Source organism: Sturnira hondurensis, unplaced genomic scaffold (assembly GCF_014824575.4).
Source record: "Sturnira hondurensis isolate 20B ecotype Veracruz unplaced genomic scaffold, ASM1482457v3 Scaffold0019865, whole genome shotgun sequence".
In the NCBI taxonomy this organism is placed as follows: Eukaryota; Metazoa; Chordata; class Mammalia; order Chiroptera; family Phyllostomidae; genus Sturnira; species Sturnira hondurensis.
In genome coordinates, this window is record NW_028092496.1 from 200,481 (window position 1) to 222,166 (window position 21,686).

General features: G+C 39.9%; 1 protein-coding gene across 1 annotated transcript in view; it reads left to right on the plus strand.

Annotated features, from left to right (window-relative positions):
• OTOA (otoancorin) overlaps positions 1-21,686 on the plus strand; it is an 85,149-nt gene that overhangs the window by 1,965 nt on the left and 61,498 nt on the right. The window contains exons 5-6 of the mRNA XM_037028424.1: positions 488-575; positions 19,646-19,777. Coding sequence (XP_036884319.1) covers positions 488-575; positions 19,646-19,777 — 220 coding nt within the window. The remainder of the gene's footprint in view (positions 1-487; positions 576-19,645; positions 19,778-21,686) is intronic.

Sequence of the window (21,686 nt, forward strand, 5' to 3'; positions counted from 1 at the left end):
CCTCTCACACACCCCCAACCAGGGACTGGCCTGTAACCCAGGCATGTGCCCTGACTAGGAATTGAACAGGTGACGTTTCTGGTTCACAGGCCAGCCCTTAGTCCACTGAGCCACACCAGCCAGGGCAGCATATACTTTTTAGACTTAATTTAGTAAGGGCACCTTTCTAAATTCATCTGTTTGATTGTAGTTGATTTAAGTTGACTGTTATGGGGATTATAAAGTTGTGCAAAGCTCAGAGATTGATAATTGTTCTTGAGAGAATGGGATCCAGGTGGATTTCTAGAATTGGAAAATCCCCCTCACTGCCTACCCATTGTGCTAGATTAACAATTCTCCTACCTTCATACATAAAGTTTCTAGCATCCCTAGCCACATCTCACCATCTTCTGTGAACTCTGGTCCCATGATCACTGAGCTAGTAGGAGAACTACTCGTCATAGGGAAACTGTCATCATGACCTTCTCCCACCTGTCTTTGATGGAAGCTCCCACATGTGGACATCAGACCTGTCCCACAGAATCCTGGCCTACCTGAATTCACGGAATGTTGCCTTCACCATCCCCAGCCTGCAGGTATGTACCTGGGACCCATCTGTATATGTTCCCCTCTCAGTGCTCAGGGATTGCAAACTTAGGCCAGGTAAGTTGGAGAAATGGGCTAGGTGGAGAGGTAGTTTTCACTTCCTCAAAGAAATGTGTTCTGTACAGTTTTTCTTGAAACATGATACAAGCTCTTTGTCTATCATTCATTTTTTCCTCTTTGATAGAGACATAGTGTATTAGGATATAAGTTGAGCTGCTGTAACAAAGAGACCCCAAATAACACTGCTGAAACAATTTAGTTTATTTCTGTCTTATGTAATAGTCCACTACTAAGTGAGAGGGTCTATTTCAAAAGCCTTTCCAGAGGCCCAAGTTCCTTCTATCTTGTTGTTTTATTATTCTCTAGGGAGTTGTTGCCACATGTCTGACACAACATGTCTATTATCTAACCTAAGGGAGGGTGTTGTGGAAAAGAGAAAGTGAAGGGCTTAAATAATAAACTTTCTTATTTAAGGATATGACCTGCAAGTCCCACACTTCCTTCTGCTTACCCTCCTTTGGCTCCCAGTCCATAGTCACATCTTCCTGTAGTCCTTCCTCAGAGGCCATCAACTCAGCTTAGACTTGTGGGATTCTGTTGCTACAAGGAAAACAGGAGAGTGGATCTTTGAATATAATTATCAGTATCTCAGTTATGCATGCAAGAAGTATTTTTCTTCACTTTTAATTATACTGTGAGAAACGCAATAGCACAATAATGTTTTTTTTTAAGTGTATAGTTAAGCATGTTATTTTCAGTATTTTTTCTTTAAGTTTTTTATTGTAATTCTATTAGAGTTGTCCCAGTTTCCCCCTCTTTGCTTTCATCTTTCTAGCTCACCCCCACTCCCACACTCAATCCTCACACTGTTATCCACATCCATGGGTCATTCATACATGTTCTTTGACTAGTCCCTTCTCCTTCTTTCTGTCATCATTCCCCACCCACCTCCTCTTTGGTCATTTTCAGTCTGTTCCATGTTTCCATGCCTCTGAGTCTATTTTGCTCATTATTTTATTTTATTTATTTGATTCCTCTTATAAGTGAGATCATATGGTATTTTTCTTTCACTGACTGGCTTATTTCACTTATCATAATACTCTCCGGTTCCATCCATGCTGTTGCATAAGGTAGGTGTTCCTTCTTTCTTTCTGCTGTGTAGTATTCCATTGTGTAAATGGACCACAGCTCTTTGATCCATTTACTGATCATCTACTGATGGGCACTTAGGCTGTTTCCAGCACTAGGCTACTGTAAATAGTGCAGCTATGAACATAGGGATACATAAGTTCTTTTGAATTGGTGTTTCAGTGTTCTTAGGGTATATTCCCAGCAGTGGAATCACTAGGTCAAAAGGCAGTTCCATTTTTAATTTTTTGAGGAAATTCCATACTGTTTTCCACAGCAGCTGCACTGGTTTGCATTCCTATCAGCAGTACACAAGGTTCCCTTTTCCCCACATCCTTGCCAGCAATTATTCTCTGTTTATTTATTAATGATAGCCATTCTGACAGGTGTGCAGTGATATATCATCATGGTTTTAATTTACATCTCTCTGATGGCTAGTGATGTTGAGCATCTTTTCATACGTGTATGGGCCATCTGGATATCCTCCTTTGAGAAGTGTATTCAGGTCTTTTGCCCATTTTTTAAGTATTTTTCATTGATTATGCTATTATAGTTTTCCCAATTTTTCCTCTTTATCCCCTCTCCACCCTGACCACCCAGCCCTCCAGCATCCACCCCCCCTTAGTTCATACCCATGGGTTGTACATATAGGTTCTTTGAGCCCTCTGTTTCTGATACCATTTTTATCTTTTCCCATCTATTTCATGCCTACTAATTACGCTTCTCCTTTCCTGTACCTTTTCTCCACATCCCTCCCTTCCCTCTCCCCACTGACCTCCCTCTGTGTGATGTCCATTTCTCTGATTCAGTTCCTGTTCTGGTTGTTTGCTTAGTTTTTGTTTTTCTTTTATTTTAGGTTCATTTGTTAATAGTTGTGAGTTTTTTTTTGTCATTTTGTTGTTCATATTTTCTATCTTCTCTTTATTAGATAAGTCCCATTTAACATTTCATATAATAAGGGCTTGGTGATGATGAACTTCTTTAACTTGACCTTGTCTGGGAAGAACTTTATCTGCTCTTCCATTCTAAACGATAGCTTTGCTGAATAGAGTAATCTTGGATGTAGGTTCTTGCCTTTCATGACTTGGAATACTTCTTTCCAGCCCCTTCTTGCCTGTAAGGTTTCTTTTGAGAAATCAGCTGATAGCCTTATGGGTACTCCTTTGTAGGTAATTGTCTCCTTCTCTCTTTCTGCTTTTAGGATTCTCTTTTTATATTTAATCTTGGGTAACTTAATGATGATATGTCTTGGCTTGTTCCTCCTTGGGTCCAACTTCTTTGGGACTCTGGGCTTCCTGGGCCTCCTGGAAGTCTATTTCCTTCACCAGATTGGGGAAGTTTTTCTTCATTATTTCTTCAAAGAAGTTTTCAATTTCTTGCTGTTGTTGTTCTCCTTCTGGCACCCCTATAGTTTGGATATTAGAACATTTCAGGTTGTCCCAGAGAATCCTCAGCCTCTCTTCATTTTGGCGGGTTCCTGTTTCTTCATTCTGACCCAGTTGGATGTTGATTTCTTCCTTTTGTTTCAAACTGCTGCTTTGAATCCTGGTTTTCTTCTTGTCACTGTTCCCTGAATATTTTGCTTTATTTCATTTTGGGTATCTTTCATTTGTTCTTTCATTGTTTTGACAAAGCTCAGTCAGTTCTGTAAGCATTTTGATTACCAGGGCTTTAAATTCTCCATCAGATAGGTTGGCAGTCTCCTCATTGCTTAGTTTTGAGGTTTTGCTTATTTCTTTCATTTGGGCCATATTTCTTTGTCTTGGTGCACCTGCTAAGTTTTAAGGGGTGGAGCCTTAGGTATTCGCCCAGGCAGGGGCAACCCTCTTTGCTGCTTAGGGGCTGCCTGTGGGGAAGGGGTCAGAGAGGCAACGATGCATCCTGTCTGTAGTGCACTTTCCAACAGACTGGAGGTATCTCTCACTGTGGCAACCCCAGCCTTAGCCCACAGTCAGTTCTGAGTCTCAGTTTTTGCCTTAGGTCAGCCCCTCCTGGGCAGCTCTGTGGAGCTCAGCAGTCAGCCCCATCCCCCACCCCCCAGCTGTCTTGCTGCGTTTTTTCTGAGTTGGCCACCTTACTGGTCTGGTTGTTCTGGATGATTTTTTCTTAATTCCTTGGTTGTCAGAGTTCCATGCAGTTTGATTTTCTGGCATTTTTGTTTGTTTATCAATTTTAGATTGGTTGTTATCCTCCTTTTGGTTGTGCAGGAGGTAAAGGGTTTCTACCTCCATCTTAGCTGGAAGTCTTTTGCCCATTTTTTAATTGGATTGTTTTTTTCCCCTGGTGTTGAGTTGTATGAGTTCTTTATATATTTTTGAGATCAAACCCTTGTCCAAGATATAATTGGCAAATATATTTTCCCATACAGTTGGTTCCCTTTTCATTTTAATAATTTTTTCTTTAGCCATGCAGAAGCTTTTTAATTTGATATAGCCCCATTTGTTTATTTTCCCTTTCTTTCCCTTGCCCTAGGAGATACATTGGCAAAAATATTGCTATGCGGCATAGCTGAAATTTTACTGCCTATGTTTTCCTCTAGGATTTTTATGGTATCATAACTTATATTTAAGTCTTTTACCCACTTTGAGTTTATTCTGGTGTGTGGTGTAAGTTGGTTGTATAGTTTCACTTTTTTGCATGTAGCTATTCAGATCTCACAACACCATTTGTTGAAGAGGCTATTTTTACTCCATTGTATGCTCATGCCTTCTTTGTCAAATATTAATTGACAATAGAGACTTGGGTTTATTTCTGGGTTCTCTATTCTGTTCCCTTGATCTATGTGTCTGTACTTATGGCAATACCAGGCTGTTTTAATTACAGCGACCTTGTAGTATAGTTTGATATCAGGTCTTATGACCTCTCCTACTTTGTTCTTATTCCCTCAAGATTGCTGAGGCTATTCAGGGTCTTTTTTGGTTCCTTATGAATTTTTGAAATATTTGTTCTGTATCTGTGAAATATGTCATTGGTATTTTAACAGAATTATGTTGAATCTGTAGATTGCTTTGGGTAGCATGGACATTTTAGTTATGTTAATTATTCCAATCCATGAATATGATATATGCTTTCGTTTATTTGTGTCTCCCTCAATGTCTTTCTTCAGTGTTCTATAGGTTTCTGAGTACAGGTTTTTTACCTTTTAGGTTAAATTTATTTCTAGGCACTTTATTTTTCTTGTTGCTATAGTAAATGAGATTTCCTCCCTAGTTCATTGTTGGCGTACAAAAATGCCATCAGTTTCTGAATATTGAGTTTATATCTTGTCAGTTTGCCTAATTTACTTATTAGGTCAAATAGTTTTTTGGTAGAGACTACAAAGTTTTCTATGTACAGTATCACGTCATTTGCGAATAATGACAGTTTTACTTCTTTTCAATGTGGATGCTTTTTCTTTCTTTCTTGTTTAATTGCTATGGCTAAAACTTCCAGTGCTATGTTGCATAAGAGTGGTGAAAGTGGGCACTCTAAGTCTTGTTCCTGATCTTAAAAGGAAAGTTTTTAGATTTTGCCCATTGAGTGTGATATTGGCAGTAGCTTTCTCATATATGGCTTTTATTATGTTGAGGTATGATCCCCCTATTTTCACCTTGCTGAGTGTTTTTATCATAAATGGGTGCTGTACCTTATCAAATGTTTTTTAGCATATATTTATATAATCATGTGATTTTTGTTCTTCATTTTGTTTATGTGCTGTATCACATTTATTGATTTGTGAGTATTGTACCATCCTTGCATCTCTGGGATGAATCCCACTTGATCATTGTGTATGATCTTTTTAACATATTGCTGGATACATACTGCCAATATTTTCTTTAGGATTTTAGCATTCTTGTTCATCAGAGATATGGGCCTATAGTTTTCTGTTTGTTGTGTCTTTACCTGGTTTTGGAATTAGAATAGTACTGGTTGTGTTTAAAAAGAGTTTGTGAGTCTTTTCTTGAATTTTTTGGAATAGTTTGAGAGTAAGAGGTAGTTCTTCTTGAATGTTTGCTAAAATTTGCTTGTGAAGCTTTTATGTGCCAGGAGGTTTTTGTTTTTATTACTGCTGCAATTTCACTAGTTGTTTTTGGTCTATTCAGGCTTTCTGCATCCTTATGATTCAGTTTTAGAAGACTGAATGTTTCTAGAAATTTATCCATTTCACCCAGGTTGTTCAATTTCTTGGCATGCAGTTGTTCATAGTAATTTCTTACAATCCTTTTTAGATCTGTGGTATTGGTAACTTTTCTTTCATTTCTGATTTTTGTTTATTAGGGTCCTCTTTTTTTTCTTCATGAGCTGGCTAAAGGTTTATCAGTATAGTTCATCTTTTCAAAGAACTAGCTCCTGGATTTGTTGATACTTTGAACTGTTTTTTAGTCTCTGTGCCATTTAATTCTGCCCTGATCTTGATTATTTCCTTCCTTCTACTCACTCCAGGCTTTGTTTGTTGTTCTTCTACTTCTTGTAAATGTAGGGTTAGGTCATTTATTTAAGATGTTTTTCTCTTCTTTAGGTAGGTCTGTATTGCTATGAACTACCCTTTCAGGACTGCCTTTGCTGTATCCCATAGGTTTTGGGTTGCTGTATATTCATTTTCATTTGTTTCCAGATCCTTTTGATTTCTTTCTTAATCTCATTGTTAACCAATTCATTATTTAATAGCATGTTATTCAGTCTTCATATATTTGATTGTTTTTGAGTTTATTCCTTGAGACTGCTTTCTTGTTTTAAGCCACTGTGATCTGAGAAAATGCTTGATGTGATTTTAATTTTCTTGAGTTTTTTGAGCCTTGTTTTTTGTCCTACCTTGTGGTCTGTCTTTGACAATGATCCATATGCATTTGAAAAGAGTGTATATTTTGCTTCTTTGGAGGGAAATGTTCTATAAATATCTATTAAGTCTATTTGATCTAGAGTGTCATTCAATGCCACATATCCTTACTGATTCTTTCGTTGGAAGATCTACCCATTGTTGACAGTGGGGTGTTAAAATTCTCTACTATGACTGTATTGCTGTCAGTCTCTTTCTTGAAGTCCTCCAAGATTTTTCTTATGTATTTAGGTACTGCTATGTTGGGTGCATATATGTTTAGAAGGGCAACATCCTCTTGTTGGACTATTTCCTTAAGTATTATGTAGTGACCTTTGTCTTTTGTTATGGCCTTTGTTTTGAAGTATATTTTATCTGGTATAGGTATTGCTACCTCAGCTTTTTAAAAATGTCTGTTTGATTAGAATTTTTTTATCCCTTCACTTTCTTTTTTTTAAAGATTTTATTTATTTATCTTTAGAGAGGAAGGGAAGGAGAGAAGGAGAGAAATATCAATGTATGGTTGCCTCTTGTGAGTCTCCTGCTAGGAACTGGCCTGCAACCCAGGAATGTGCTCTGGCTGGGAATTGAACCACGATTGTGTGGTTCACAGGCCCACGCTTAATCCACTGAACTATACCAGCCAGGGATATCCCTTCACTTTCAGCCTCTGTAGATCTTTTCTTCTGAGGTGAGTCTCTTGTAGACAGCTTATATGTAGGTCATGTTTTCTTATCCATTTGGCTATACCCTGCATCTTTTTATTGGGGCATTTAGCCCATTTACATTTTTAAAAACTTTTATTTATTTATTTTTAATGAGAGGGGAAGAAAAGGAGAAAAAGAGGGAGAGAAACATCAATGTGTGGTTGCCTCTCATGTGTCTCTTACTGAGGACCTAGCCCACAACCAAAGCACATGTGCTGACTGAAAATTGAACCAGCAACTCTTTGGTTTTCAGGCCTCACTCAATCCACTAAGCTACACAAGCCAAGGCTTACATTTAAGGTTATCATTGATAGGTGTTTATTCACTGCCATGTTTCCCTTTGTACCTGTGTTCATATCTTTTTTCTCTCCTCTCTCTCCATTTTCTTAAAATAGTTCCTTTTCATCTCTTGCAGTGCTGGTTTGCTGGAGATGCACTCTTTTAGTCGTGTGTGTGTGTGTGTGTGTGTGTGTGTGTGTGTGTGTGTGTAAGCTCCTTATTTTACTTACCATTTTAAATTAGAGCAGGCTGGGTAGACTAGTCTTGGTTGCAGGCCTTTGCTTTTCATTACTTGGAATATTTTGTGCCATTGGCTTGTAGTGTTTCTGTTGAGAAGTCAGCTGACAGCCTTATCAGAGTTCCTTTCTATGTTATTAGTTCTTTCTCCCTTGGTTCCTTTAAGATTCTTTCTTTGTCTTTAAGTTTTGCCATTTTAATTATGATATGTCTTGGAGTAGGCCTCTTTGGGTTCCTCTTGATGGGACCCTCTGTGCTTCCTGGACTTTCATGACTTTTTCCCTCAACAAGTTAGGAAAATTTTTTGTCATTACTTTTTCAGACAGGTTTTCTTTCCCTTACTCCTTTTCTTCTCCTCCTGGTATCCCTGTGATGTGAATATTATTATAATTCATGTTGTCCTGAAGCTCCCTTAAACTCTCTTTGTTCTTTCTGAGTCTTTAAAAAAATATATATATATATAATTTTATTTTATTTTATTTTTAATTTTAATTTTTATGTAATTCTTCTTCCAGTACAGTTTTCTGTCTTATATTCCCAGTCCTGCCCCCCAGTGCTCCCCACCTCCCTCCCATTTCCCCCCCCTCACCTTAGTTATTGTCCATGTGTCCTTTATACTTGTTCATGTGAGTCCATCCCCTTTCCCCCTATGATTCTCTCCCCTCTCCCCTCTAGATCCTGTCAGTCTGTTCTGTATTTGAGTGTCATTAGTCATATTTTGCTTGCTTGTTTGTTTTGTTGTTTAGATTCCGGTTAATGGTGATATCATATGGTATTTGTCTTTCACTGCCTGGCTTATTTCACTCAGCATAATGCTTTCCAGTTTCATCCATGATGTTGCAAAGGGTAGTAGTTCCTTCTTCCTTTCTGCAGCATAGAATTCCATTGTGTAAATGTACCATAGGGTTTTGATCCAGTCACTTAACGATGGGCATCTAGGTTGCTTCCACCTCTTGGCTATCATAAATTGTGCTGCTATGAACATCAGGGTGCATAGGTTCTTTCGGATTGGTGTTTCAGGGTTCTTAGGATATACTCCTAGTAGTGGAATTGCTGGGTCAAAAGGCACATTCATTTTTAGTTTTCTGAGAAAATTCCATACTGTTTTCCATAGTGTTTGACCCGTCTGCAATCCGACCAACAGTGAACTAGGGTCCCCTTTTCCCCACAACCTCTCCAGCGCTTGTTGTTTGTTGCTTTGTTTATGATAGCCATTCTGACTGGTGTTAAGTGGTATCTCATTGTGGTTTTATTTTATTTTATTTTTTTAAAAGATTTTATTTATTTATTTATCTTTAGAGGGGAAGGAGAGGGGGAGAGAAGCATCAATGTATGGTTGCCTTTTGTGCATCCCCTGCTGGTAGTTAGCCTGCAAGGAACCGGCCTGCAACCCAGGCATGTGCCCTGACTGGGAATCGAACTGCGATTGCCTGGTTCGCAGCCCCACGCTCAGTCCACTGAGCTACGCCAGCCAGGGCCTTCATTGTGGTTTTAATTTGCATCTCTCTGATAGCTAGTGATATCGAGCATCTTTTCATGTGTCTCTGGATCCTCTGTATATTCTCCTTGGAGAAGTGTCTGTTCAAGTCCTTTGCCCATTTTTTAATTGGGTTGCTCATCTTCCTTCAGTGGAGTCAAGTGAGTTCTTTGTATATTTTGGAGATTAAACCCTTGTCTGAGGTATCATTGGCAAATATGTTTTCCCAAAGAGTTGCTTCTCTTTTTATCTTGATACTGTTTTCCTTAGCTATGCAGAAGCTTTTAATTTTGATGAGATCCCATTTGTTTATTCTTTCCTTTATATCCCTTGCTCTAGGGGACATATCAATAAAAATAATGCTGTGTGGAATATCTGACATTTTCCTGCCAATGTTCTCCTCTAGGGCTTTAATGGTTTCACGGCTTATATTTAAGTCTTTTATCCACCTTGAATTTATTATGGTGTATGATGTAAGTTGGTGCTTGAGTTTCATTTTTTTGCACAATAGCTGTCCAGTTCTCCCAACACCAGTTGTTGAAAAGGCTATTTATGTTATTGCCCCCTTTGTTGAATATTAATTGACTGTATAGATTTGGGTTTATTTCTGGGCTCTCCACTCTATTCCATTGGTCTATGTGCCTGTTTTTATGCCAGTACCAGGCTGTTTTGATTACAGTGGCCTTGTAATACAGTTTGATATCAGGTATTGTGATCCCTCCTACTTTGTTCTTCTTTCTCAAAATTGCAGCTGCTTTTCGGGGTCTTTTATGGTTCCATATAAATTTTTGAAGTGTTTGTTCTATGTTTGTGAACTATGCCATTGGTACTTTAATAGGTATTGCATTGAACCTGTAAATTGCTTTGGGTAGCATGGACATTTTGATGATGTTAATTCTTCCAATCCATGAACATATTATATGTTTCCATTTGTTTGTGTCTTCCTTGATTTCTTTCTTCAATGTTGTGTAGTTTTCTGCATACAGGTCTTTTACAGCCTCATTTAAGTTCATTCCTAGGTATTTTATTTTTGTTTTTGCTATATCGAATGGAATTTTTTTCTTGATTTCTGCTTCTCCTATTTGATTTCTGGATATTGACTTTGTAACCCGTTGTTTTGCCAAATTCATTTATTAGGTTGAGCAGTTTTTGGGTAGAGTGTATAGGATTTTCCATATACACTATCATGTCATCTGCAAGCAGTGACAGTTTTGTTTCCTCCTTTCTGATTTGGATGCCTTTTATTTCCTTTTCTTGTCTGATCACTGTGGCTAAAACTCCCAATACTATATTGAATAGAAGTGGTGAAAGTGGGCAACCTTGTCTTGTTCCTGATCTTAGTGGAAAAGCTTTTAGTTTTTGCCCATTGAGTATGATATTGGCTGTAGGTCTCTCATATATGGCCTTTATTATATTGAGGAATGCTCCCTCTATTCCCACTTTGCTGAGTACCTTTATCATAAATGGGTGTTGTACCTTATCAAAAGCTTTTTCCTCGTCTACTGATATGATCATGTGGTTTTTGTCATTGCTTTTGTTTATGTGATTTATTACATTTACTGATTTACAAATATTGGACCATCCTTGCATCCCGGGGATGAATCCCACTTGGTCATGGTGTATGATCTTTTTGATGTATTGTTGGATGTGATTTGCCAATATTTTGTTGAGGATTTTAGCATCTATGTTCATCAGCGATATTGGCCTGTAGTTTCCTTTCTTTGTTGTGTCTCTGTCTGGCTTTGGAATTAGTATGATGCTGGCTTCATAAAAAGAGTTGAGGAGTTTTCCTTCCTTTTGGATTTTTTTGAATAGTCTGTGAAGAATAGGGGTTAGTTCTTCCTTAAAAGCTTTGTAGAATTCTCCTGTGAAACCATCTGGTCCAGGGCTTTTGCGTGATGGGAGTTTTTTTGATTACTTCTTCAATTTCATCTGCTGTTATTGGCCTGTTCAGGTTTTCTGCTTCTTTTTCATTGAGTTTTGGAAGATTGTATTTTTCTAGAAATTTGTCCATTTCACCTAGGTTTTCAAATTTTTTGGCATACAATTCTGCATAGTAATTTCTTACAATCCCTTCTATTTCTGTGGCATCAGTAGTAATCTCTCCTCTTTCATTTCTGATTGTGTTTATTTGTGTCCTCTCTCTTTTTTTCTTAATGAGCCTACTTAAAGATTTGTCTGTTTTGTTTATCTTTTCAAAAAACCAACTCCTGGATTCATTGATCCTTAGAATTGTGCTTTTAGTCTCTATGTCATTTAATTCTGCTCTGATCTTGCTTATTTCCTTTCTTCTACTTGCTCTGGGCTGTCTTTGTTGTTGTTCCTCCAGTTCTTGCAGGCGTTGGGTTAGGTTGTTTGTTTGAAATGTTTCTATTTTCTTTAGGTAAGCCTGTATTGCTATGCACTTCCTTCTCAGGACTGCCTTCACCGTGTCCCATAAGTTTTGGGTTGTTGTGAGTTCATTTTCATTTGTTTCTAGAAACTATTTGATTTCTTCCCTAATTTCAATCTTGACCCATTCATTGTTTAATAGCCTACCATTCAATCTCCATGATTTTGGGTGTTTTGGGTTTTTTCCTGTGGGGTTGGTTTCCAATTTCAGTCCCTTGTGATCAGAGAAAATGCTTGGTATGATTTCTATTTTCCTGATTTTGTCGAGACTATTTTTGTGTCCTCTCATGTGTAGTATGTTTGAAAATGTTCCATGTTAATTTGAAAAGAATGTGTATTTAGCTTCTTTGTGATGGAGGGGTCTATATATATCAATTAGGTCCATTTCATCTAGGGTGTCATTTAATGCTGCAATATCTTTGTTGATATTTTGTTTGGAAGATCTGTCCATTTTAGACAGATCTGTCCATTTTAGACAGTGGGGTGTTAAAATCCCCTACTATAATTGTGTTGCTGTCAATATCTTTCTTGAGGTCCTCTAGGATTTTCTTTATATATTTGGGTGCTCCTATGTTGGGTGCATATATATTTACGATGTTAATGTCTTCTTGGTGGATTCTTCCCTTGAGTATTATGAAGTGCCCTTCTGGGTCTCTGTTTATGGCCCTTTTTTTGAAGTCTATTTTGTCTGATATACGAATTGCTTCCCTGGCTTTATTTTTTTTTTCTTGTCCATTTGCTTGGAAAATTTGTTTCCATCCTTTCACTTTTAGTCCGTGATGGTCTTTTGACCTTAGGTATGTCTCTTATAGGCAGCATATGTGTGGGTCGTGCTTTCTTATCCATTCAGCTATTCTATGTCTTTTAATTGGAGCATTTAATCCATTTACATTTAAGGTTATTATTGAAAGGTACTTATTCTTTGCCATTTATGTTCCTGTGTTCCTCTCCGTCTCTCTCTTTTCCTTCCTTTCCTTAAAGCAGCCCTTTTAGTAATTCTTGTAGAGCTGGTTTGGTGGAGGCATATTCTTTTAGACTTCTTTTGCCTTGGAAGCTCTTTATTTGGCCTTCTATCTTGATTGAGAGCCTTGCTTGGTAAAGTAGCCTTGGTTGTAGGCCTCTGTTTCTCATTACTTGGAATATTTCTTGCCATTCTCTTCTTGCTTGGAATGTTTCCATTGAGAAATCAGTAGCCAACCTTATTGGAACCCCCTTGTATGTTACTTCCTTTTTCTCCCTTGCTGCCTTTAGGATTCTCTCTTTGTCTTGGAGTTTTTCCTTTTTAATGATGATGTGTCTTGCAGTAGGCCTCTTTGGGTTCCACCTGATTGGGATCCTCTGTGATTCCTGGATCCGTGTGACTTTTTCTCTCATCAAATTAGGAAAAGTTTCAGTTATTACTCTTTCAAATAGGTTTTCCATTCCTGTTCTTCTCCTTCTGGTATTCCTATTATTCGGATATTATTACATTTCATATTGTCTTGACTTTCTCTTAAACTCTCCTCATTTTTTCCGATTCTCTTTTCCATTAAATGGTCTGTCTGGGAGATTCTTTCTACCCTGTCTTCGATCTTGCTTATGCGGTCTTCCGCCTCATCGATCCTACTCTTCATACCTTCTACTGTGTTCTTCAGTTCAGAAATTGTATTCTTCATTTCCTCTTGGCCTTTGCTGATGGTTTCTAGTTCCTTTTTCATGTTGGTATAATTTCCAGAGAGTTCACTGTAGCTCCCCTGTAGTTTCTGGTAGCTTGTTGTAAGTTGTTTGAATTTCCTGATTATCAGTGCTTTGAATTCAATATCTGATAGCTGACTTGCCTCTGTTTCATCTAACATTCTTTCTGAATCCTCCTCCTTTTCTTTCATTTGGGGATTGTTTCTTTGTCTTCCCATTGTTTGTGTTGCTCTTCTTGTTGGCCTCAGCTTCTTATATTGATCTGTTCTCGTTCCCTCGGTTTATGGTGTGAACTTCTGTGGTAGGATGCCTGTGAAATTCAGTGGTGCAGTCTCCTACAGGTTGCTTGGTGTTCTCTGCTTCCACATACTCTTATTGTTGGTTTCCAGCTGGTCAAATCTTTTCTTTTGGTCTCACTAGCTGCAGCAGCCTGAGGGGCTATTAGTGTGGCCTTTCTCTAGTCTTGGTGAACTCAACTGGTCTCACCAGTGCCCTCCCAAGATTCAGACTGGCGCTGCTCTTGAGCGCCCCACTGAGATCAGATTTTTCTGCAGGCTTCCCAGCCCTGGCTTGGTGTGAAGGCGTGCGCTTCCAGCCAGGCTTTCCTGGTCTTGCAGGCTTGGGCACGGACCTTTCCCAGTGCTGTGGCTGAACACACAGGGCAACTTACAATTCTTCCAAGTCGGCAGCCACAGCCTGACTCCTGGTGCTTCTCAGTCTATGCTTGGCTGGGTAGGGATGGAGCTGATGGCTGGCTCTCTTCCAGGGGCCTTGCTAGTAGCCCAAGACTCGTAGCGTCTGTGGCAGACCAGGCTCTGACCCCTGGCTACAGGGGACGCACGGGTTTCTCTCAGTTCTTCCAAGCCGGAAACCGCAGCCTGACTCCACGGGTTATCAGAGCTCTCTGGCTTGCTTCTCAATGCCCACTCCTCTCTGTGCCACTACAGGGAAACCGATCTCTCCTGGTGTTTTCCAATCTGCGCCCTGCCAGATAGGGAGGGTGCCAGTGACTAGTTCTCTCCCAGGGTTGTTGTTGCCCACCCTCGGCTCTCAGAGACTGGGGCGGCCCGGCCAGGGCCCTGGCGTGGCCCGGTGGAGGGCCTGCAGCCTCTGCACTGTTCCCTCGTACCTTGTTGATCTTCGGTCGTCTCCTCTCCTCAACCTCTGGTCATTCCATGTCCGCTACACTTTCTGGAGTCCTGCCTTCCTATATGCTGGGTCCCTGTTGGCTATCCACTGTGCTCCTCCACAGATCAGCCTGGTTTTTCTCCGGTGCATGGAGGGAAGTGAAATCCTTTGTCCTACTCCGCCACCATCTTCCCGAATAAATATCCTGAGTGATTTTTTTTTTGTTTTGTTGTTCTGACTGGGTGTTTTTTTCTACCTTGTCTTCCAACTCACTGATTCGATCCTCTGCTTTATTAAGCCTGCTTTTTATTCTTTCTAGTGTATTGTTCATTCAAGATATTGTATTCTTTTTCTCTTGGCTCTTATTCATAGTTTCTGTGTGATTTTTCATGCTGATGTAGTTTTCACTAAGCTCCTTGTAGTTCCCATTGAGTTCCTTGTAGTTCTCACTGAGTTCCTTGAGCATAACCATTATTTTGAATTCAATGTCTGATAATTTGTCTCAATTTCATTTAGCACTATTTCTGGGGATTCATCCTTCCTTTCAATTGGGTTTCATTTCTTTGTCTCCCTATTTTAGATGACTCATTTTGTTTGTTTCCACTTATTGGATTGATATGCTTTGACTCCCTGAGTCATAGGCTGGCTTTCTATGCTGGGAAACTTGTGTGACTCAGTTGTGCTATCTTCTTGATCTCCTGAGCTGGATGCTCTTGGGATGCCCTTTGCTCTGTTTGTATGGGTACTCTTGTTATAGTTGGATTTTGGTTGTTTTGGGGTCATTCTTTTGTGGCTTCTTCTTTTTGGCTGGCTCACTGAGAGTCATGATGCCCACCACATCTTGTATGCTATTATACAGGTGCTGCCAGAACAAAACATAAGAACCAGGAAACAAAACTCACACCTCCAAAAATCTCCCCCCGCCCAACTACAACCACACTATCAATAATGAATGAGTCAGTATTAATAAAGGTGGAAAGAGATGAAGGCTCTTATAAGAAAGGAAAAACAAATATGAGATGACAAATAGAGAGAAAAATGATTTTGAGATGGTAGAAGGAGAAGAAATTATAATAGGAAATGGAAAAATGGTGAAGAATGAAAGAAAAGAAAATTTACAGTATAAATTAAAAAATGGAGGGAAGAAGGCAAATGAAGTAAGAGAAAGGAAGAGTATAATATGAGTTTAAAAAAATAAAAAGATAATGAAAAAATAAAAAGAAAATTGAAGGAAAACAACCGCCACAGCAATATCAACGTCAAATGACCAAGGATTAATAAAGGCAGAAAGAGAATATGAAAAAAAAGAAATAAAAAAATTATGAAATGTATAAATGAAAGAAAGGTGATTTTGAGAAGATAGTGGGAGAAGAAATGTAAGAGTAAGAAATAAACAGGCTAAGAGAGAGAAAAAAATTAAGACAAAAAAAAGGACAGGAGGAAGTCAAAATGGAATAGGGGAAGGGAACAGTAAAATTTGAGATTTAAAATACAAAAATAGTGAACATATAAGAAAACATTTCAGAAATCATCAACAACAACCGTGTCAATAACAAAGGAACAAAGATTAATAAAGGTGGAAAGAGAATAAAGATATAAGAAAGGGGAAAAGAGTGTGAGATGACCAGCGGCAATAAAAATGGTTTTGAGTCCTGGCTGGTGTGGCTCAGTAGATTGAGTGCCGGTCTATAAAACAAAAGGTCGCTGGTTCAATTCCTGGTCAGGGAACATGCCTGGGTTATGGGCCAGATCCCCAGTTGGGGGTGTGTGACAGGCAGCTGATCAATGTTTCTCTCACACCTCTATATTTCTCTCCCTCTCTGTCTTCATACCTTCCATTCTCTCTAAAAGTAAATAAAATCTTGAAAAAAAGAAAAAATGGTTTTGAGAGGCTGGAAGGAGAAGAAATAGTAAGAGTGTGGAATAAAAACAAGGCATACCAAGGGGAAAAATAGAATTTAAAACAAAGATGAGAAGACAAATTAGAATAAGAGAAGGGAGAAGTAAAATATGAAATTTGAAATAAAACTAAAGTACAAAAATAGTGAAGTAATAGGAACAAACTTGAGGAGAAAGTGTCAACAAGCCATATCAGAGAAAAAAATAACACAAATAATGAAGAAGACCATGGTGGAATTTGTCTCAGCAGAGTCTAGTATTTGCCACTGTCTTCTCTTTCTGGATCTACCCCTGGTGATGTCAGATGGTGTCCTAGCCATCTGGTGTCATGGTGTCCTGTCTGGCCCTAGGCAGCCTGTTCAAGACTACAAATGATGCACAATCTGTGTCTGTCTGCTTAAGGCCTGGCTGGTCTTCCTTGTTCTGTCCTGTTGGCTTACCACCAACACAAGGCCAATCAGTGGTTCATATAAAGTCTGAGAGCACTATAAGCACTACTTCCACCTGTATCCAAGGGGGTTTCTGGTGCAAGTGGGAGAGTGGAATCCCTGGGTCACCCACAGGAGGCACTGTTCAGTCTTCTGAGAATATGCTGGGAATATGGTTTCCTCACTGCTCACCCCCCTGCTCCCCCACTTGTCTTGGTCTGTTGCAGATAATTTCCAACAATGTGTAGTTTCTGATGAATAAGCTGTCTGTTTCCTGTGAGGGGCCAATCTGTGTAAAAGGAGCAGCTCTTTCCTGCTTGCTGCTGATGGCAGCTCTGTAGAAAAGCTGAGGCTGGGCACGGCCCTGAACATCTTTTGCCGTGCCAGGGCCCAATGAACCAGCATAGCTCATAGTATGTGATAGAAGTTCAGAAAGGGCCCTTTCAGAGCTTCTTATTTCCCTTGTGGATATGTGCTGAGCAGGGGGCTCCTGAACCTGGCCTCACTGACTGGCAGAGACTGCAATCTCACAGGTGGGTGTTGGGCATGCCTGCCCGTGAGTGGAGCTGCCTGGCTGCAATGAACCTTAGGTGCTCAGCTCCTGGCCATCCAATCCCCAGTGTGCCTCTCACATAGAAGACTCAGACCCAAACACTCCACTCTGCAGCCTGCTGCTTGCCAGCTGTCCTGGGTCATGTCCCGCAGTCCCTTTGACATTTGACTTTCTGTTCTTCCTGTGCAGCTGGACTCAGAAAATGCTGGACACTGCATTTTCACTATGGCTTCTTTGTTGGCAGAGTCCTTGTATGGGTGAGCGTGGGGTCCCTGCCTCAGCTCCCCCTTTAAAAAAATCTCTTTTTGGCACCCATGCTGAAGCCCCTAGCTATGGGTTGGCTCTCTGTGCAATGCCTAAAAGCAGAAAGTCTCTATTGGTTGGGGCTGTCCACAGTTTTAGGAGATAGAGTTTCTCTCTGGAACCCTCCCTGTTGGTGTTGCAGCTATGGATGTGCTGTTTGCTGTGTGTGTGTAGCCTAAGTCTCCCACCCTTCAAATGTCTCTCGATTAGGGTTGGGGTTTTTTTCCTGTGTGGGATCAAGGCCCCCACTCCAGGATGGCAGGGAGCCATCACAATGTGTTTTCTGTGTGATCTCTCCTCTGCTGCAGGTGCCTCACACAAAGCATTTCCCCCTCAACATGTAAAATCTTACTGGAAGATGCAAACCATCTTCTGTGCTCCTTGTCTTCAAAAATTCATATTAGTTGAAATTCTGTTGGTTGTTTGGGTCACTCTTTGGAAGATTAACCAAAAACCCATGCTGGAGGCACAAGCAAGTGGGCTCAGCTTCCACCTACTGGGCCTCCGTATCCTATACGGTTATGTTAATAGATGGCAATGGATGTGTGTCTCAAGAAGCAGTAGGGCATGGCAGGACTGGTGTGTTCTGTCTTTACCATTATACTGTGAATAGCTCAGAAAACTGAGGAAATATTCTTGTAGTATTCAAGAACTATTTGATTGAGCAAAGAATTCATGCCAAGGATGAAGTACTGATGTATATTTCTATGGTTTCCATGTTTACTTCTTTTTTATTGAAAATGAAAATACCAACCAACATTTACATTTGAACTGCCCTCAGAGAGCTGGTTGTTAACTAGTTACTAGGGTACCCCTAGCTGTTGGCCTCACAGTATCTGCTTTCTTTCTACTGTCACCATCTGTGGTGATGCTTTTCTCCATAGCAGTTTGGTTTCTCAGGAAAAATACTTTAACCTGATTAGTAGACATACTGTTTATGTATGCATCTGTGTATCTATCTATGTATCTATGTATCTATCTGTGTATCTATCTATCTATCTATCTATCCATCTATCTAAGGCAAGCACAGTTGTAGACACTGGACACTAAGAGAGAATAAACAGTCATGTCACTCCATGTGGGCCTTTCATTCCAGGGGAAGAGACATTGAGTAAGTAGTGGGCTCATTTGGGATAGAGAATAATGGCTGACACTTACTTATTGACTACTTGCTGTATGCTATGGACTAGTGAAAAATCTTTATACACTCATTTGATCTTCAGAACAATACTGCCTATTATTGGCTCTATTTTCAGCTGAAGAAAGCTGAGGCCCAGAGGTGGCATTGCCAATTTAGCAAATAAAAAAATACAAAATTCCTAGTGAAGTTTGACTTGCAGATGAACAACGAATAATTTTTGAGTATAGGTGTATCCCATGCAATATTGGGGATATACTTATGCTAGAAAATAATTTATTACTCATCTGGAATTAATATTTAACTGGGCATCCTGTATTTTATCTAGCAAGTCTAGTTAAATAACTTGCCCAGAGTCACTCAGCTTAGTAAGAGAGAAGGTGGGCATTTGTACACAGATTGTCTGGTTCTAGAGCCCACCTTTTGCCTACAACATCACACTATGCTGCCCCTCTAAAGCAGCTCCGTTTAAGGGAGATTTAGAAAGTAACTCTACATATAGCAAAGGAAATCTTTTTCAGGAGAGACTGTAATGGTAGCTTGGGGCATGAGAGAGTGCCCACCTTGGGGTAAACTTTCTGGACTTGAAACCTCAATTACCTACAGAGGCCAGGCAGGTCATGGAGAAGGCTGGCTGGATGGGTGGTGAGGTGATTATTATGTCAGGGGACGTGTGCTCAGCATTCCCAATTCTTTGTGTTTTCCGAGAGAAGTTGGAAATCTGAGCTTTTGTGAGGAATACCCTCTTTTAAATGTTGTCAGCTAATGAAAAATGTCACAGCTAGCCTATCACAGTTAGCCTAGTGTGCAGGCTGCTAGGTTGTGGTCTCTGCAAGGTAGGAGCCTGGGCTTGGCTGCTGGTCATGGTGCTGTCTATGCTTCCTGGACTGCCCTCACTAACTCTCCCAACATTCCATGTCTAGGCAACCATGGAAACCCACCTGGAGCAGCGTCTGTACCAGCCCCAAAATCTACTGCAGGACCTGAGGGAAGCAGACGACCAGCAGTTCTGCACCGCCATGAAGTACCTCTGGGAAGACAAGAGGGACCACCTGGTGAAGAGCTCTTGCATCCATGGAGTAGGGGAGGTCCAGGACCAGCTGGCATTTGTTGAGCTGAAATGAACTGAGGCTGATTTAGGCCCTGACCTTTCTGTTTGTCTCCCTGACTTCTTCTCCCTCCCCAATCCTCCTGGAGCTTTGGACCTCGAATTTTCTCCAAAGTTCAAAGGAAGAACCTTATGATTCACACTTTTATGGCTACTAAGAAACGAGTGGCACTGAGGGCCTCCAATAGTTTGGCTTAATAAACATCTATGAATGATTACTATGCACCTGGGGACAATGGGTTCAGAGATAAAAGACTGTCCTGGACCTCAAAGAGTTTACAGTCTGGAGGGGAGACAAAAAAACAGAAACAGATCATTTCCATAAAACAAAGTTGGTGATGTAAGAGAAATCAAGGCCTCAGACCCAGGAAATCCACTGGACTTAGAAATGGGAGGTTTTGAGTTTCATTTTTTTCACAGACACATTTGTGTGCAGCAGTGTTTCCCAATAGGAGGTGGATCATTTAAACATTCTAATAATAATAGATGTACTTTAGTATTTGTGATTAAAATAGAATGGACACATCAAACCTGTGAGTTTGGTAGTAGAAATGTAATGTTTCCTTTGAAATTAATTTAACTAAAAAAAGTTAGTTAAAAAATATGAAGTAAATAATAGTAAACAAAGTGCCAGATAATGGCAAAATGGGGGTGGTGGTCTGTGAAGATGATACTGATTAATGTTTATTAAAGGTTTACTATGTGTCAGGCATTATTCTAAGGGAATGGCCAGGAAACTATTTCTGTGAAGGGCCACATAGTAAATATTTTAGTCTTTGAAGGCCATATAATTTCTGAGTCACAAGTACTCAGCTCTGTCGTTGTAGCAGGAAAGCAGCCTTAGATGGTAGGTAAGTGAAGGGGTGTAGACATCTTCCAAAAACACTTTATTCACAAAAACAGGTCATGTGCCAGATTGGGCTTCTGGGCCACAGTTTTGCCAACGGTGCTGTAAGGATGTAACATGCATGGATCCACTGAATTCCCTTAAGGCTTTCTGAAATAAATATAATACAAATCTTACCACTTTAACATTCAGATGACGAAATGGGCTTGGAGAGGTTGTGAAGTGAACTTGGATTATACACCTTGAAGGGGCAAATCTGAGGTTGGACACTGGCCTCCTGATTCCAGCTGAGCCCTGCTGGCATCTGGTAAAACCCAAGGGCCTCTTCTCAGCATAACATGTTAAAATCTATAAAATAAAATACAAATGATTACAAAGGAAGCCAATTGTATTGAAAGACATTAATCAAACATTTTTTACATTTTAAACATTTTTTTATGTTTTAAAAATTGGAGTATGATCATTTATGAGCTTCTTTAACACATCCGATAACAAGATCTAGCAGCAGGTCTAATAGCTCCTCTGCAATTTTGAGGGAGTGTTGAGTATAAATGAGATTTCAGTGTGTCAGCAACAACTGTGACAATAGAAATGCCTGTGGTTCCTACCGATGCCAAATCATAGGTCCTGATACCGCCTTGGTGACTTGTTGCCCAAGTCTATCCCTGAATGAAATGCTGGATGTCAGTTCTATGTCAGTGAAAATGAGGGCACAGTTTCCCCCAAAATGTTAATGAATGTCCTCAATTCTATCCACAAGCCCCTGCTTAAGATCCCCTAAGTTGCACTTACTAACTGCACAGTTTTGCTCCTGTGGTAAGAGACTGAAGGTAGCTGAGAAGTGTGGGCTTGAACTCAGATTCTATCTCTGTATAAGTTAGGGCAGGTTGCTTATTCCCTCCTGGTTTTTTTTTTTAAGATTAAAAAAAATTATTTTTAGAGAGAGGGGAAGGGAGGGAGAAAGTGAGGGAGAGAAACATTGATGTGCAAGGGAAACATCGATTGGTAG